At 36.0% G+C, this 19,439-nt stretch overlaps 1 protein-coding gene across 1 annotated transcript; it reads right to left on the bottom strand.

The window, feature by feature from the left end:
• Positions 1-11,250: 11,250 nt before the first annotated feature.
• LOC134853239 (dnaJ homolog subfamily C member 18-like) lies at positions 11,251-12,274 on the bottom strand. The gene has a single exon (XM_063869205.1). It carries the CDS (start codon positions 12,196-12,198, stop codon positions 11,251-11,253), a length of 948 nt encoding a protein of 315 aa, XP_063725275.1. The 5' UTR covers positions 12,199-12,274.
• Positions 12,275-19,439: the final 7,165 nt, after the last annotated feature.

Genomic DNA, 19,439 nt, shown 5'->3' with positions numbered 1-19,439 from the left:
ATTATACTGGCTTATCTTGGCAAACAGAATCGATTTCAGTGCCAAAAATAAGGATTTTAATGGATTACAATGGATTTTTTTTTTCGAAAAAATATCGATTTTAATGACCACATAATCGATTACGTGGTCTAAACTTGCCACAATAATGGATTAAAATTACAACATTTTTATATTATAATCGATTATTATCTATGGGACTCCGGTGCGGGATTACTTTGGAGCTAAAACGGGTCTTTTTAAGTATGAAAACCTAAATGACAAACAACAGAAAATATTTGTTGCAGAATTGTACTTATTTTACTTAGAAACGCAGGTCTGATATGCCGAGCAATAAAGAAGGCTAAAAAATGCAGAAAGGCCATTACGAGGCCAAACTGTGTGCTTTGTGAAATTTAAGCGGATTTCGAAGCAAGGACACACTCTTTTGTTCTTCTGTTGTTCTTGCATTCTCTTTGCTCTTTTCGACAAAATTTTACCATGTTTCAAGACTTGTCTCTAGATTCCAGAGACATGCAGACACCAAATTGCGAGCCTATACAATTCGCAGTTTGTCTTCGTAATGGCAATCAAACGACAAGAAAAAAGAATTTGGTAAATCTTTTCTATGAAAGTTATGTAACGAAAACATACACAATTGGCAGAAATTGGAAAAAAGTCAGTTTGAGTTTAAATTAAGTTAAAAATGCTTTGTTTTTACCAGTCCCAAAACAAAATTCTGCATTGCATTGTAAATTCTCGGATGAGTGCATGCTTTGGGTTATGGTGTTACTGATAACACCACAAAGCCAAAACAAAGGCTGAGTGGAGCAGAAAGTTTCCACCACATTAATGAAAGAGATGATTTTTTTCGCAAGAAGCGAAGGGTTTTTGCAACATCTAAACATGGCAGCTTGCGTACGGTGCAAGTTAGCAAGTTGGAAGTAGAGAGGAAACAGAGCAGTAGAGGCAGGTGTTTGACGAATGTGTGAGCGAAAGAGGCATGTGCTCAAAACATGATTTAATCGGACCGAAGTTGAGAGCAAACAGAGGGTACACTCAAAAAAATGAATATGTAATTTTACGAAAAAATTAAGTATTTTCACATGTTCGTCACATGTGATTAAAACCTCGGGAGAAATTGCGTGTCACAAGTGATTGGCATGTCCAAACATGTAAAATCACATGTTTTATTACGGAATTTTTTTCTGATTCGAGGTTTAGAGGCCAGTATAAGAGTTTAATTTGTTAGACCCAAAGTTGGACTGGCTCACGCCTTTCGAATTTCCTGTGCCTGGCTTTGTCAGCTGACTATTTGCAGTGTGTGGCAGAACGCAATGCGTTAAATTTTAGGAATTTTGTGTGCAGCAGGAGCAGCTCATTGTTTTTACACTACTACTACTAGTACTGTACACTGCTACTACTGTACACTACTACTTCTGATCGCTCTGAGGTCGCAAAAGTAAACTAACGGGAGTTAAAAAAGTCATGTAAATGGTGTAGGTAACATTTAGAGTTTTTGTTGTTTTCTGACTGTCTGATTTTAGTGAAAATGCGTGGAAACCTTTCACATACGAGGTGAGATGAGCATTCTGTAGTAAGGTAGCGTACCATAATTATTATGTTGAGAAGGGTTTAACAGTGGACAATTTGTGTACAAAATTTCACAGACTTATGCAGTGTCTTCTTGAGCACTAAAATAAGTACTGACCCAACATTTTAGACCGCTTGGGAGCGGTGTGTAAAAAACAGACTCCAGAAATGTGCCAGATATTTTCACACCGAAATCATTTAAGAGATCTAAAGTAGCAAGTGCAGTGCGAACGGGAAAATTCTTCTGATTAGTACCGCCTGTGACCTGAAATTCAAGGATGGATAGCGTAGAGTAGTGGTCGAGTCAAACGGGCGAAAACCAGTGATCATGGGAATTCGAGATATGTTTAGTAAATTCTAACGGTTGAGCTTCTTTAAAATTCCAATTGCAGGGCAAAGTATCTTTATGGTTGATTCAAGTTGATGCCTTGTTTCCCTATTTGTGGGATTATAAACTCAGACAGCGAGTAACTATAACTTGAAATCTGGCAAGGAAGGTGAAGACTGCATTGGCATCCGGGCCGAGAGCTCAAGAGGGTTTGTTATCCGCGATGGCTCAATTGATCTGCTGAGGTGGTGTGTAGAGCTATCTGAAGGGATGAGCTAAGTTATTTGGCAACTTGCTGCTTAGAGTAAATGGCCTGAGGCCAGGTTCATTTGCGTTAGTAATAGTTTTGCTTCAAATTAAAGCTAAAATCAGGGGGAGCTGATTGATTTAAGTCCAATAATTTTAGGACATCACATGTCATCACAGGGCTCCTTATGATGACGGCTCAGATCTCTTTCCCGAGACGACTTTGTAGAGAGAAAGATGGGCGGAGGGTAAGAGGGTGAACCCATTTGGTGCTGCCCTGAAGAACAAATTTCGGAGGGAAGGGGAGACCAGATTCCGGCGGCGACAAAGAAAGTCAGCAACACGGATAGACCCATTTCAAACTCATCGGTTTCAACTGTCTCTAGGGAAAACTATGCATGCCTTTTTTAAAATGAAAAATGAACTGTTCATTCAGGGGTAATTTAAAAACTATGGGAAGCTCGTCAGACCCTAGGGAATAAATCGTTCATCAGGATTTGGAACATGCCAGAGAATTATCAAGGAAGGATTGTTGTGTTTCGATATTCATAGGAACTCGTTTTTCGTTGTCATCCTTCAGAAGCCCCACGTTAGATCCGGTAACTTCATTAGAGTGAATCTTATCTCGCTGGTTTTAGCAGCTTTTTGGGTTGAGTCTACCCCTCACCGCAACGAAAGGAATTAGACAGAGTCGATGTAATTCAAGTACGGTTACTTTGGATGAACTTCATTTAGGATCACATTCCGAGAAACACCATCGACTGTGTAAATTAAAAATAGGGAAAGTTAATCGAGCGCCGTTTAAGCGGACAAAACTTTGGTTGGAGATTTTGCCTTCCTCAGGCTGGATCAGCCCATAAGCACATGAGTCAAGATGGATCCTGATTACCGATGTCGAATCCGAAACTGGCTCAAAACAGCGGCTAAGACATTGAAACCGATCCTCTGTCAGGTGTTCCGCAGAAAAATATGGACGAAATTAGACAACACCATAGCTCTGCAATCCTTTCCGTTTGACAGCTTGGTGATTCATCAAAATGGGCGCCGCAACCAAAATCAAGAAGAATCAGTTACGAGAATCGGGGGTCCCATCTACCCAGAGGCAGCACGGTGGAGGCCGCAGTTCGAGACTTGAAGTAGACGACGCAACGAACAACTTTCCTTCGGAAGTTCTAAAAGCAACCAAAGCCAACCAACTTTTCCAGAAACACTCTCCTAATGTGTCAACCATTTCGACGAACTTTCAACTATTTGAAAATACATCAGACCGAAAAGACGAAAATGCACGCGCTGCCACTCGACGAGACAACAACAACATCAAAACTTGAATGGACAACCGTTGCACCGGTAAAAAAAATTAACATGAAACGTTTTGGGCTATAAAATTTTAGAACTCGAAGATATACGACCTCCAGAAACACACAAAAACGGTTAAACAAATTTTGCACTTGACACGACATACTTTAGGGCGAATAAATCAATACCACATGAGCCAAAACCATTAAGGTCGAAAAAGCTTTCCAGCCGAAATTTTTTAAGCAAATGTTATACGAAATCAGAAGCCGAATGTTTGCACATTATCGGGCCGAATCAAACAGTAATTCAACTCTAGCATAGCTGGCCTCAACCGGAGAATAAGTCGATGATATGGTAACTAGGCTTACAAAAAAAGTTGAATAATTAAAATTGTCCAAAAATTTCTGCTACTAAAACATCAGCTACTGGTCAAAATCGAACCGAACCCATCATGTTTTTCGTCTCAAGCATAGACATTACCTCTAAACTAAACATGTTAGGATGGTATCTCAAATACAATATATATCGAAGTAAAAAGAGCAAACAGTTCAGTGATTTTATTAAGCAAATTTAACCAAAAGAACCTTTATTCCGATTTGTTAACGCCTACTAATTAAGCGTAAAAAATACGGCAGATCAAGCAATCAAAAGATCAAAGTTTAGGCCGGAAGTATTAAACGAACAGAAAAGCCGAAGAAAATTTTTTAAAATATATACATTTTTTTTTTCAAAAAAATTTTGACAATTTTTTTGAGTTTAATTTTTCTTAATTTTACACGGAGCGCTTAAGAGGTTGATTTAAGTTTTTCATTTTTTTTGTTCCAGCTTAATTTTTCTCAAATTATACCAACTGAACTTGATAGACCACAGAGGCGGAGCGGAGCTTGGCATCTAATGCGATACAACGCAAGCGCAGCATTGCAAGCTAGCAAATCGTATTGAGACGGAAATAACAAATATCCAAAAAAAATCGGTAAAAAGAAAAGAATAGAGAAAAAAAGGTGAAGCCGAACTTCAAATCACTTGCAATACAACGAAAGCGCAGCATTGCAAGCAACTAAATAGAAAATGAGACGAAATCATTTAGGAGGAGCTCTATACTTTTTATAAGGGGGTGCAGATCGCTACGCAAAGTTCAATTTATCGACAACTCCATAAGCGCTATTGTAGAGGAAGGACGGCTAAGATAAATTAACATTATGACGATGCATTTAATGCTGATTTATGACTTCATTGCTGATATATATGCATTTTTATATCGCTGGTATGGCCCTATCCAGCTTGTGCACTTACTGTAACTAAACGGAAGGGCCCCTTTTGTAATTTAGTTTTTTTTAAATGAAATTTCTAAGCAAAACGAAACAAAAAAAAACTGAAATTATACCACTCGGTGACAATAATTTTAAAACTACAGGAGTTAATCAACGAAACTTGAGACAACAAGGGAAATTGCTTCCAGTGCAAAAAAAATGGCGGTGTGGCAACTAAGCCGTCAAAACATTAACCGACTAACTAGAGTCCGCCTTCTCAATTTTTCCCAAAAATTAAATTCAACTTCAGACACTGAAAAAAAGTCCGGCAGGGACTGAAAACCCAGTCCGTAGGGTGAAAAGGCAACCGCATTACCTCCAGGCCAAGTGAGAATAGGACTGAGAGCAAGGGTGATGAAAAGCAAAAACTCCTGTCTTTCCTGTTAACTGAATAATGGAATGTGATTTTCGATTTTTTTTCAGCTTTAAAATGTGCAAAAAAAGACAAAAAATACAAAACCGTTTTAAAGGGCTAGAGTATGCGCAAATAAGTTTGCAAGGAAAAAAGGTGTTACAAAAAAGATTTCAAATGACGCTTGGCCCACTTCATTGCGGTACTACGCAAGTACTCAATGCTCAATGCTATATCAATACTCAATAGTTGTACTAATCTATTCTCAAAGTTCAGGTAGCATAGGAAGTGATTTGATGAAGCGTATAACTAACTACTGCTGATAAAAAAGCAGGAACATTTTTAACAAACACCATCCTGTGCAACATATAAGAATCAGATAATCTAACATATCTGATTATTCTGTGCAACATATAAGAATGTTTTCACGAGACGGCTATTTTTTCTTCTATATAAAAATGTTTCAAACAATTCTGCAATAAAAACAAAAAACGGATGATTACTTCTCGCTGCAAAAATTTGTGGCAGGTTTATTCAATTTTTCAATTGTAATACAACTTCTTGAGTTTTCAAGAATTATTTCAAATTTCGGTAATTTAATATAAAATTTAGATACAATTTGAACATAGCTGACAGACTGTAGAAAAAGTGTCAATGAACTATAGAAAAATATAAAAAATGACTGATAACTTTTCAAGCATTTTGAAAAACATAAAACAAATCAAAAACTTACCGCAAAAAAAATTGAAATTGAAAAAAAAACACGACCTCAAACTTCACGACGCGTTCATTGACACTTTATGATAAATTAATCTAATTTTTTCTATTGCATCTGCACTATAACTTTATTTTGAACCCCTTTGTGGCATCGCAGCAACTGTGCTACTAATTTCACACGATTCCATAACTTCGTCTCTCTCAAGGTTTCAAATGGAATTTCTAACAATGCGAGCACATTTTCGTACACCCTGGTAAACTTCATGACTTCGCTGCAAGTCATTGTTTTACGGGTTCCGTCGTCTTCAAGTGCATTTTCCTCGTCGTCCGTCCAACCCCAGGGGTAAACAAGCACAACTAGCGCGTTCTGATACCGTCTAACTGCACTTTGAATTTGATCCAAAGTCAAATCACTATTTCTACAGAACGGCGTCAAAATTTGTCGCATCATGTCTGAATTTTTCGTAGAATTCGGGTCGAAATTTTGCATTGTAATGCTATTTATGACAACTGGGTCAAACTTTTCGCTGAAGAATAAAATGCCATACACTATTGCATCCAGAGAACACCTGTCCGAAATCAGGTCTTCGCTTGCTTGGATTAGAGACTCGCGTTTCAACTGTTCTTGGATTATGAGTAACTGGAACTCCCAAAAGAGATCTTTGTCTGATGTCATTTCAGGGCCAGTTATGTCTCTTTCTTTCAGAATAGTTCGTGCAACTTCAGAGATTCTTTTGGTTTGAGAACTGATTTCAGGGTCTTTGACTAATTCATTAATGAGTGTGGTTTTGCCGACGCCGCCGCAGCCAACCATGTATAAATGCACCATTTCTCCGGTAAATGAAAATTATTCGAAAACAGCTATGTTTATAACTGAATTGGAGTCTTTTCGGTTATAACCCCCTTAAAGGATGAAAATTTATACGGAAAACTTATACGGAAAAATTGGATCGATATGATTCGAAAAGGCAAAAGAGTAATGTACGACCGGTCACAACGAAGCAGTTTACTCAAATAAACCCCACAGTGGCTTTTTCCTCTTCATTCTTTACCCTTTTCTGCACAAAAATTCCATAATTATGAGCCCAAATGCTGTTTTATTTTTCTTTTTTTTTCGTACTTTGAGAATATTTTCAATTTGATCCAATGCGCGGGATATCGGCCCACCATTTCTGAGTGAAATCGATCCAACTTTCGAATAAAACCTTCCTTTTAGCTTTTTTCATAAAGTAGGGGTATAACCGAAAAGACCCCTGAATTGAGTGTTTTAAACAACAATGCAGGTTTTGTTTTAAAATCGTAACACCAACCAAAAACAATAAAGTGACAATGCATTTAAATTGGCTTCAACTCAGATCAATAGAATTACACTAATAGTTTAACGGAAGCAATGAAATTATCGACGCGAATGAAACCATCAATATTTCGTCGCGCAGCTTAAATTCAAGGCTCATTAAAAGTTTAATAAGAAAGTTGACGGTTTCTTTTTGTACATATAAATGTCATGTCTCAATTTTATACCATCTAATTTAAAATGAGTAATTCATTCAACCATAAAGCACCGCAAGTTGTATTAAAAAAATGCTTTACTTAATTAGAGAAAAAAGAAATTATAAAGTTCGTTGATGTCATTTACCATTGCATGCAAACAACGCGCTAATTAACTCACAATTGGTTTGAAGTTTGACGATTTCTCAGATGATGTCTTTTCGAGCCACATCACAAAGTTATACGCTCCAAAAATGCTGTTCTGTCATCATGTTTGATGTGTCAATCTGAGCTAGAATACAAGAAACATGAGCTTTAGTTTTTAAAAATATTTTACCATTATATCAAATTGAAGAAAATAAAATGATCACAAAATTTCAATTTTTTCCCTTAACCTTTGTTTACTTTTACATTCCCGTCAATCTGTTACGAATTTTAACTCAGTGTCAGCTCTGAGTTTGAAAAATGATGGTAAAACAAACTAGACTGTGATAAGAAATGGTGCTATAAATTGCACAAAGCGAAGCATTACTTTCGCAAACACTAAATTTATGAGAAAAATCTCTTACGGCATGAAAAATAAGATTCGCCCTGATACAAGTAATTGTCTCGATTATAATATGTTTTGGAAGCGCGCTTGTTGTGCAATTTTGACTACTATAGCTTTTTTATCCACTTGAGCAAACTTTTATCTTTGTGACGTGAGCTTTTCATTTATATACTACTTTAATTAGAAAAAACCTTTAAGTAGAAAAAAACTATAAATCCCTACACTAATATGACTTGACTATTATAAATTAGTACAATTTGCTGGTAGGGACTATGTTAGGGAAAGTCTGCATAATCTTTACAAAAAAATAATACACAAAGGGGAAGCGGGGCTTTGCACCACTAGCGATAAAACAAAAACTTAAAAGGTGATATACTTCAATAATTGGCAGATGGATGTTAAATAGCTGGAGCGCTTTTTGTTATACTTCGACTTATAGTTTATAAATTATTTCAAAAACCAATTTTTTTGGCAAATTAGGAGTAAAGATTGAATTTTTCAATAAAATTTCATCTGTCATAGTAATGTATTTCCAAAAAACTATCTTAGTAGCATGTACAATTGATTGAAAAAGAAATGATTATATTATGCATTAGAGTTCTCAAATTTAATACATGCACTATACTCAAAACTATCACCTAATGTAATACATCACCACTTAAAAACATGAGCAGAGAAAACTATAAAAAACTAAAACAAAAAATAGGTCTACCAAAATTTTTGTATGTCTCGATAAAAGTTCATTCTAGGCAATTATGCCAAACATGATATTTGAATATAAACTTTCCGACGCGGAAAGAAAGCCGAGAATCTTTTAGCAGACACTCCTCCATGTGGCAACTAAGCAGACACTCCGTGATGTGGCAACTAAGCAGACACTCCGTGATGTGGCAACTAAGACGACAAAACTTGAGCAGACAAACGAAAGTCAGCCAATTCAATTTTTCTATATGCCAAGTAAGAAGGAGTCTGGAAATTGTTAAGGTTTCATTAAACAGCAAGTTTCATTTCTTACAGATTTGTAAGAAAAGTTATTTACGAAAAAGCCTAGTTTTCGATTACAAGACACTTGCTCTCGCAAGTACAATGAAAAACTAAAATTGAGTAAGATGTGTGCTGCCTCGTTAACGCGACGTCTAGGAACATTCAAAAACAAATTGAAGTATTAGGTTGAAGGCTGAGTCAGTTAAAAACTCTGTCAAAAAGAAGTTAGCTAGCTGTATTTTCACCTATAACCTCGTTCGAATGTTTTGACGCATCACATTTTGACTGCTTACCCGGGTTGATAGAATGATCAAAATTCGTCGAACAGTACAACTCAATGAGGTACGTCAATGATTCATTGATTGAATTTGCCGTTTAAGCTATGGGTATTCATTCTCTAGCAAAGATTCAAAGCTGATTTCAGACTTTTTCAGAATAGTGCAAAAAAGGAAAGCATCCAACGGAGCTCGAACCCAATTTATAGAACTCTAGCCCAATATTTATCCTCTGCTCCGCCGTCGCTAACTCAACAAAGAGCGGATAAAAACTATTGTATGCTGACTAATTTTAAACAATTGCCGTGCATACGCAAATCGCAGCGCCAGAATCAAATTTATTGTTCCGACATTAGTAACGAAATTAACCGAATATTTGTGCTCGGTTGGGTTTTTCTTCAGACAAATTTTGACTTTTAACACGTCATTTTTGACGGATTTTTTTATCATTCAAAAGGTATTGTAGTCTTCAGCTTACATTTAAAAAAGAATTTTCACCTGTGATCATTTTTTCTAAAATTAAGTGGGTTTAAACATTGACATTTTGACCAATTTGGGACAATTAACGCGCGATCTATTTCGCGCTATTAACGCGTAAGCGGAGATTTAATCCGTCTTCGAAATTACTCCAAATTGGTTGAAGCAGGCTTTTTGCCCTAATTGATTTGTTGCAAGGAGCGTAATCTATCACTTTGTTCCTTATAATGGCGTATGGGGGATGATTTTCACAAAAAAAAATTCAAATTAAAAAAAATCAATTTATTTTATTACATTTTTTCATTTCAATGATGCTCCAAAGGCAGTCGGAACATTCAGGACTTCGCCCTTATTTGAGCAGTCTTGTTGAAGTTTTATTTCCATTTTTTCTCTAATTCGTTTATGACAAAAAATGAACTTTCCAGCACTGATTCATGGATGAAACAAGCTAATTCATCAATTACCAAGCAGCTTTTACTACTTCTGGATGGAAATTTTTAAATCAGCGTTAATCTATGTAACAAGACAAAACCAATCAAGAAAAGGTTCATACAACTGGGTTTTCAATGATTCACAGATAATTAGATTTAATGGTTGAACTCGGGTACGCCTTGCGCGTAAAGCTAAATCGGAACTCTTGAAATAAAACATCATAGCCTGTCCAAAATCGACACTACTCAAGAGAAAAAATGGAATGATTATCTTCTCCAGAAACTAGCTTGGCTATAATTAAAAATTCCTGAGCAGAGTAATACTCGGAATTGCGAATCCGAGAGCACCAAAAACGGGTCCATGTGGTCCGCAAACCCTCAACCCTGTGTTTTCTATTTCACAATCAAAGTTTCTGAAAAAGCGTTTTCATGATTTCATCAAAAGATAATAAATATCTCTTACCTAATAGGCTTTAAAACAGATGTTACAAACCTTTTCATAAAATGCAAAAGTCTACGAAACAAACATCTTTGCAGAGAACATTTCTTTTAGAAACGATTCGAAAAGCGTGCGAGGTATTATGCCCCGTGTCAGTACAAAACAGTCCAGAAAAGTATGAAAACGAATGAAAAAACAGTCCGATACAAAACAGTCAAAAAAACAGTCCCAATTAATAATTGTTACAACAAGCCGGTAGGCCGAAAATTGTCCTTTGTACAACAAACAAGATGAATAAAATAGTGACCGCCCGCAGTCGCGCCAACGTGTTGCGAGCTTGACAACAGAGGGTAGGACTTAATACGAAATTTAGAGCCGGTTATCGCCGCGAAGCGGCGACGCGCGCCCACCTGGGACCTTAAACCGGACTGTTTTGTATCAGACTGTTTTTTTCCCTCCATTACATGATTTTTCGGACTATTTTGTATGGGACTGTTTTGTATATGCACCAACATGTCCGAGTTCTGAGGGCAGTCAACTGGCATATTTGTTTTCCGCTGGGCTTGAAACTAAGAGCCATTCACGTTTTTTAATCCTGTCATTTGTTTTTATATAGCGAACTTTGACTTGAACTGAATCTTATAAAAATCATAAGTTAAATTTCAATCAAAAGTTTTTTTAAAGAGCAAAAAACTTAGATTAATAGTTTCTTTTGTTTATAAACATGAAAACAACATTCATAAAAAGATTTTGACAAAACTTTTGAACTTAAATTTTTTTACAAATGTTTATGTAGCTACAAATTGGTCAAATAATTTACAATGGGGTAATTTCAACTGTTCCATTTCATACAACAGCTCCTCATTTTTAAAGTATTTTGCTTTGTTTATGTTTTTCATTTTATACTCTGATTCCTCTTCGCATAAACTATGCAAGTAGTTTTTGAAAGTGAACTCCACGTGATTCTCGAACTCTTTCACGCTTCCTTCGAACTTATCCGCAAAATGTTCGTGAACATAGTAGGCCACATTTTTTCCCTTCGTATGTCGCAATTCGGTGTAATAGTAATCCGAATTGAATGAAAATAGAGATTTCGACTCAATAAGAGCATTCACAATCAGTAGCAAAACTATAACAATAAGTGGTGTAATGTATGCAACATAAGACATTGGGTCGTCGTGGTGAGACGCGACTTTATTCCGTTTCATATGCTGCCGCCAAAATGCTTCGTCCCGTTTAGGAATAGCTCCATAGTCAAAACCTCGAAACTTCTTCCTTTTTCGATTTTGGTTCGCATCCCAGTTTTGCCAGCCCGTATGTGAATACTTATATCTGGAACTGTTTCCAGACCTCTTGTTTCCACTGTTCGTTTCAGAATTAAAGTTACAAAAATACATCTCCGGAAAATCTCTTGTGAAAAACTGTCTCTCGAAACCTTCAGGGCAGCTAAAATTTCTAAAGGTGGTTTCGGATCCAACATTGTCTCTAACTAAGTTGTAATTTGATTCATTGTCTAAATACAAATCATATTCACTGCGTTTTTCAGGGTCATTCAAAGTCATAAAAGCTTCATTGATTTTTTGGAAATTTGACTCGCATGTTTTCCGCTCTCCGTCTGGGTTTTTATCGGGATGTAATTTTAAAGCCAGTCTTCTATAACTTCGTCTGATGTCATCAACTGAACAATCCCGTTGCAATTCAAGAAGTTGGTAAAAATTGAGCGCCTCGGCAGACATTTTCAATTTCAGTCAGAAATTACGTAAACCCATTTATATAGAAACCATCAAGCTATCAGGCGAGCTCTTTCATATTGCACCTTAAATTGAAGAAAAACAAATTAAACTATTCGACTCAGTCGATATTCCTAGCTTCATGTGATTCTATTAGCACAGTTTAAACGCACCGCCATCTGGCCATTTGATTATAAATCTTATTCGCTGCGTTTTTCAGAGTCGTTCAAACTGTCAGAACACAGCAGAGGCGTTATCAAATCAACCGCCAGCAGGGAGTTGAGAAGTAGTAAGCATGCAGTCATTTGATTTCCTCAGGCTTTTTAATGTTTTATTGAGTGCCGCGAAAAAACTTGCAAAATAATTTTTTTTTCGATAGTTTTGTTAAGGCGATTGTTGAGTTTAAGCGATTGTTTTGTTTGGGCGAGTACTATTCAATTGTTTTGTTTGAGCGAGCACTGTCTCGAAGAGAGCAAGTTACCAGGGCCGATGGCAAAAACAATTTCTGTTCCCTCAGAAACAGTGAAAGCGCACGTAACTGCACATGTTTCACTTGTTATGATCTTGGGAGTTTTGGTGTTCAACATTTGTTAGAGAATCTGGCACATCAACTAACTACTGAGCCATCAAGTATCAAATCGATAACTATCAAATTAACCAGCATCAAGTTAACTATTGAACTATTTTAAACAACTTAACAAATTGGGCTAAAGCTAACCCAATTTGAGAAAACTTAATCAACATGTATTTGTATTAAAATGGGATATCATCAAAGAAAATTCCATTTCCGAAACTTAACGTGATTCGATTTCCTTTTTGCACATTTATTATTTGCAAATTAATTAATACAAAGCGTAATTTCAAAACTCATAATGCGAAAAATCAAAACTCAGCGTGTTCAGTTTTTGAGATATTTTGCTAAAAAAAAACAACAAAACAAAAACAAAACAGGAATAGCCGGTTGCTGTACAAGTAGCACATAATTCTTCAAAACCAAAAAAAAATTTTTTTTTTCAATTGAATGTCGTTTTTTTTGTGCTGAATGAAATGAAAAGATTGGACAAAAGCCTAACACTTGAATATACTCGACACTTTGTAACATTGGCCACAGTATTAGTCAAAAAATGATTGAAAAAAACAAAAAAATTTAATTTGACATATAAGTCGGACCTGTCCGATGACTATCCGTGGTATACGATTTTGTTTGGAAAAAAATTGAAGAAATAATGAAAACACCCGAAAACAAAGTTCCTCTCCATTTTCAATAGTCGGAGGAATAATTTAAGTAAGTGTCTTCAATTCGTTCATTGACACCTAAATATGCATATTTGTTTGAAAAAGAATAACATCGTAACACAGGCGTTGCTCTCGAAAAAACTCTATAATTGTAGTCAAATGAAACAAGGATATCCGTTTACTGTGCAAGTAGCACAGAATGTTCCGACCAGAGTCTTTAAATAACACTAAAAACGGTTTTTGTTCTCAAATTAGTATCGTTTTTTGTGTGGTAAGTTAAAAGGATCTGAAATAAAAACTGGAAGCAGGAATATTCGACAGTATTAGTTGAATAGGCAAATTGGACAACAGGTTTTATAGAAAAATGACAAAAAAATTTAAAAAAATTTGAGTACTTTTGAAGTTTTTAATTACCAAATGGCTCTAAATAACTCCAAAAACTAACTTTCATCGCGTAAAACTAAGTTTTCACGGCCTAAATTAAACATAATAAAGCTAGAGTAAGCCTATTCGCTCGCTCAAGTCTGAGAATTTAGACTGAGAATCTAAAATTTTAAATCTGTTTTTTTTTTGGTAACGTGGTGTGAAAAGATAATCTGAACTAAAAACTGCAACAGTCGAAGTTGAATAGGCATTCCCAAATGGCGCTTAAAACACTCCAAAAGTTTACTTGAATTGATTAAAACTAAATTTTCACTGCCTAAATTAAGCATAAATAAGCTACTGTAAGCCTGCTCGCTCGCGTTATTCGCTCGAAATTAGACTAAAAACTTAAAACTGCAAATCTGTTTTTCCCAATTCTGAAACTTTTAATGTCGTTCGAATCACGTCTGATAGGGCTTTAACAAAATACATCACTCAACCCAGTCAAATCATTATTTGTGCTACCTGATTTTGCGAAGACAGGGGGAAAAAACAACACCCGAATAGAAAAATTCTCCTCATTTTTCAAATGGTCGGTACAAAAACGTAGACAAGGAAAAACTACAAACGCAACGCGACTGATTGACTGTTTAAAAAAATTCAGTGTAATATGATTTGAATCTTACAACATACCAAAAGCAATACGTACAATCAAACACTGCAAAAAGCAGCTTTTCGCAAAGACAAGCTAAACAACTAGCTCAGAAGTTTAAATTTTTCAATCAATTATGGAGTTGAGACATCAAGGAAATGTACAAATCGAATTCAATTTTAGCTCCTTCAACCTTAAACTCAAAAAGAAAGAAAAACTGGAAGTGAATCAAGTTATAATATCAAAAAATTAAATTCAAATAAGAACAGAAAACAAGTTTATTCTTCAGAATTAAATTTCAAAATTGCAGGAGCTTCAACTTCGCGCAATTGACAAGCAGATACATAAACTAACTATCAAGCACTATTATGGCTGCTCTAAAGAGTTGTCATAAAAGTGACTTAATTAACATAAACCCTCACCTTGTGGTTTTGCGAAATTTGAAAACAACAATTTTGTTCAAATACCTACAAGAAGGTTTAATCATTAATTTAATAGAAAATTTAGAAGCTCGCAGGCTGAACGTTTTTTCCTGAAAATTTTCCTCACAGTGCGCACAAAGTCTTAACGTGACTGACAGAAGATAGCTTAGTCAAGAAAAGAAGACTAAATACTTGCAGACAGGTTTAACAGTTACATTGAGCGAACTCAATTTGAAGTTAAAACTGTTATCACTAAATCTAACGTTCAACTGTACTGTTTTAGATCAATCAATTACCAATAATTTACTATTAACCAATTATTCAAACTAATCAGAATTCTTGTAAAATTTTTATCTCTACGACCTTGCGATACAAATGAATGACTTCCAAGCGAGGAAAATCACACGGGAGTTCGAACGAGCCACGCCAGAAGGCCGACAGATGGCAGAAAACTGTAGCTCCATGCCCGCAGGGGGAAAATTATGGAGGAGTCGAAAATAAATCAAGAAAAAAGCACCTGGCGAGGACGATATCCGCATGATCTACTTGAAGTCAGCACACCCAGCGTTTCAGAAAAAATAGTAAGAGTAGTGCTGCAAATCTGTTTTTCCCAATTCTGAAACTTTTAATGTCGTTCGAATCACGTCTGATAGGGCTTTAACAGAATACATCACTCAACCCAGTCAAATCATTATTTGTGCTACCTGATTTTGCGAAGACAGGGGGAAAAAACAACACCCGAATAGAAAAATTCTCCTCATTTTTCAAATGGTCGGTACAAAAACGTAGACAAGGAAAAACTACAAACGAAACGCGACTGATTGACTGTTTAAAAAAATTCAGTGTAATATGATTTGAATCTTACAACATACCAAAAGCATTACGTACAATCAAACACTGCAGAAAAGCAGCTTTTCGCAAAGACAAGCTAAACAACTAGCTCAGAAGTTTAAATTTTTCAATCAATTATGGAGTTGAGACATCAAGGAAATGTACAAATCGAATTCAATTTTAGCTCCTTCAACCTTAAACTTAAAAAGAAAGAAAAACTGGAAGTGAATCAAGTTATAATATCAAAAAATTAAATTCAAATAAGAACAGAAAACAAGTTTATTCTTCAGAATTAAATTTCAAAATTGCAGGAGCTTCAACTTCGCGCAATTGACAAGCAGATACATAAACTAACTATCAAGCACTATTATGGCTGCTCTAAAGAGTTGTCATAAAAGTGACTTAATTAACATAAACCCTCACCTTGTGGTTTTGCGAAATTTGAAAACAACAATTTTGTTCAAATACCTACAAGAAGGTTTAATCATTAATTTAATAGAAAATTTAGAAGCTCGCAGGCTGAACGTTTTTTCCTGAAAATTTTCCTCACAGTGCGCACAAAGTCTTAACGTGACTGACAGAAGATAGCTTAGTCAAGAAAAGAAGACTAAATACTTGCAGACAGGTTTAACAGTTACATTGAGCGAACTCAATTTGAAGTTAAAACTGTTATCACTAAATCTAACGTTCAACTGTACTGTTTTAGATCAATCAATTACCAATAATTTACTATTAACCAATTATTCAAACTAATCAGAATTGTTGTAAAATTTTTATCTCTACGACCTTGCGATACAAATGAATGACTTCCAAGCGAGGAAAATCACACGGGAGTTCGAACGAGCCACGCCAGAAGGCCGACAGATGGTAGAAAACTGTAGCTCCATGCCCGCAGGGGGAAAATTATGGAGGAGTCGAAAATAAATCAAGAAAAAAGCACCTGGCGAGGACGATATCCGCATGATCTACTTGAAGTCAGCACACCCAGCGTTTCAGAAAAAATAGTAAGAGTAGTGCTGCAAATCTGTTTTTCCCAATTCTGAAACTTTTAATGTCGTTCGAATCACGTCTGATAGGGCTTTAACAAAATACATCACTCAACCCAGTCAAATCATTATTTGTGCTACCTGATTTTGCGAAGACAGGGGGAAAAAACAACACCCGAATAGAAAAATTCTCCTCATTTTTCAAATGGTCGGTACAAAAACGTAGACAAGGAAAAACTACAAACGAAACGCGACTGATTGACTGTTTAAAAAAATTCAGTGTAATATGATTTGAATCTTACAACATACCAAAAGCATTACGTACAATCAAACACTGCAGAAAAGCAGCTTTTCGCAAAGACAAGCTAAACAACTAGCTCAGAAGTTTAAATTTTTCAATCAATTATGGAGTTGAGACATCAAGGAAATGTACAAATCGAATTCAATTTTAGCTCCTTCAACCTTAAACTTAAAAAGAAAGAAAAACTGGAAGTGAATCAAGTTATAATATCAAAAAATTAAATTCAAATAAGAACAGAAAACAAGTTTATTCTTCAGAATTAAATTTCAAAATTGCAGGAGCTTCAACTTCGCGCAATTGACAAGCAGATACATAAACTAACTATCAAGCACTATTATGGCTGCTCTAAAGAGTTGTCATAAAAGTGACTTAATTAACATAAACCCTCACCTTGTGGTTTTGCGAAATTTGAAAACAACAATTTTGTTCAAATACCTACAAGAAGGTTTAATCATTAATTTAATAGAAATTTTAGAAGCTCGCAGGCTGAACGTTTTTTCCTCAAAATTTTCCTCACAGTGCGCACTAAATATTAACGTGACTGACAGAAGATAGCTTAGTCAAGAAAAGAAGACTAAATACTTGCAGACAGGTTTAACAGTTACATTGAGCGAACTCAATTTGAAGTTAAAACTGTTATCACTAAATCTAACGTTCAACTGTACTGTTTTAGATCAATCAATTACCAATAATTTACTATTAACCAATTATTCAAACTAATCAGAATTGTTGTAAAATTTTTATCTCTACGACCTTGCGATACAAATGAATGACTTCCAAGCGAGGAAAATCACACGGGAGTTCGAACGAGCCACGCCAGAAGGCCGACAGATGGCAGAAAACTGTAGCTCCATGCCCGCAGGGGGAAAATTATGGAGGAGTCGAAAATAAATCAAGAAAAAAGCACCTGGCGAGGACGATATCCGCATGATCTACTTGAAGTCAGCACACCCAGCGTTTCAGAAAAAATAGTAAGAGTAGTGCAAACCATGTTCACAACAACTGCAGATCATTGGGACGATATTGTTAAGGTGAGACTCATAATCCCGTTGCATAAAAAAGGAGCAGAAGACAACCCAGATACATAAACTAACTATCAAGCACTATTATGGCTTCTCTAAAGAGTTGTCATAAAAGTGACTTAATTAACATAAACCCTCATCTTGTGGTTTTGCGAAATTTGAAAAAACAACAACTTTGTTCAAATACCTACAAGAAGGTTAATCATTAATTTAATATAAATTTTAGAAGCTGGCAGGCTGAAAGTTTTTTCCTCAAAATTGTCCTCACAGTGCGCACTAAATATTAACGTGACTGACAGAAGATAGCTTAGTCAAGAAAAGAAAACTAAATACTTGCAGACAGGTTTAACAGTTACATTGAGCGAACTCAATTTGAAGTTAAAACTGTAATCACTAGATCTAACGTTCATCTGTACTGTTTTAGATCAATCAATTACCAATAACTTACTATTAACCAATTATTCAAACTAATCAGAATTGTTGTAAAATTTTTATCTCTACGACCTTGCGATACAAATGAATGACTGTGATTGAAATTAAACGGAAAAATATAAAAAATACTTGGAAAATTCATTGTGGTCAATTAAAGATTGCAACAAAAACCCAAATTATCCGGAACAAAATTGCCTGCATCATTAGAAACTTTACATAGAGCTTTCGAAAGGCTAGAAAAAACAGAATTTTCAAAAAAAAACAATTTCTGCGGATCTAAGCCGGCAAAAATAAGCAGACCTACAACAATCTAAAATTGCCGAAAAATTTCTATTTGCAAAAAAAAACAGGTCACGACTGGAATCGAAACTCCCGGACTTTGTCATCTCAAGCATGGTGGTTACAACAACTTGGAAGAAAGCTAAATTTTCAAAAAAAACGGGCAACGGGAACTAAGCCGACGAAATAAACAGACGTACGATAGCCCGAAAAAGCACTAAAAGTCTAGTTTGCGCTTCCCGGATGTTGGACCTACCACGTTGGTGGAGAGCAATTTTACAAAAGCAACATCGCCCCAAGAAGAGGGAACGGAAAAGACTAGAGAAGAAATAGTATTCAAGAACCTTTTTGGGAAGGGAGTGGCCCGGCAATATCCGAGCAGAGCACCTAAAACAACCCGTAGGCTATAGTTGTCGCCAGAGCGGTTGGGTGCGCAGGGTTGGACAACGACATCAGGTTACGATAATTATATGGTGCTTGATGGACATCCATCCGAACCCGGGGCCACCAGCGATGGATATCAACAAATTGAACACATAAACGGTGCCCCGGTTTCAAGGGAACCGACATGGACGTTATTGTCACAAACCATAAAGATGGCAGCGCGAAAGCAGTATGTGGTTTGGAAGATACAAGAAGCACCACCAGCCATTGGATGGGGGGTCATGAAGACCAGGCCGCCGAGTTCAAAAAAAGAATCCAGAGCGCTGCCGAAAAGTGTAA

The sequence above is a fragment of the Symsagittifera roscoffensis genome, chromosome 8 (assembly GCF_963678635.1).
Source record: "Symsagittifera roscoffensis chromosome 8, txSymRosc1.1, whole genome shotgun sequence".
Lineage (NCBI taxonomy): Eukaryota > Metazoa > Xenacoelomorpha > Acoela > Convolutidae > Symsagittifera > Symsagittifera roscoffensis.
This window is presented reverse-complemented; position numbering and strand designations above follow the sequence as displayed.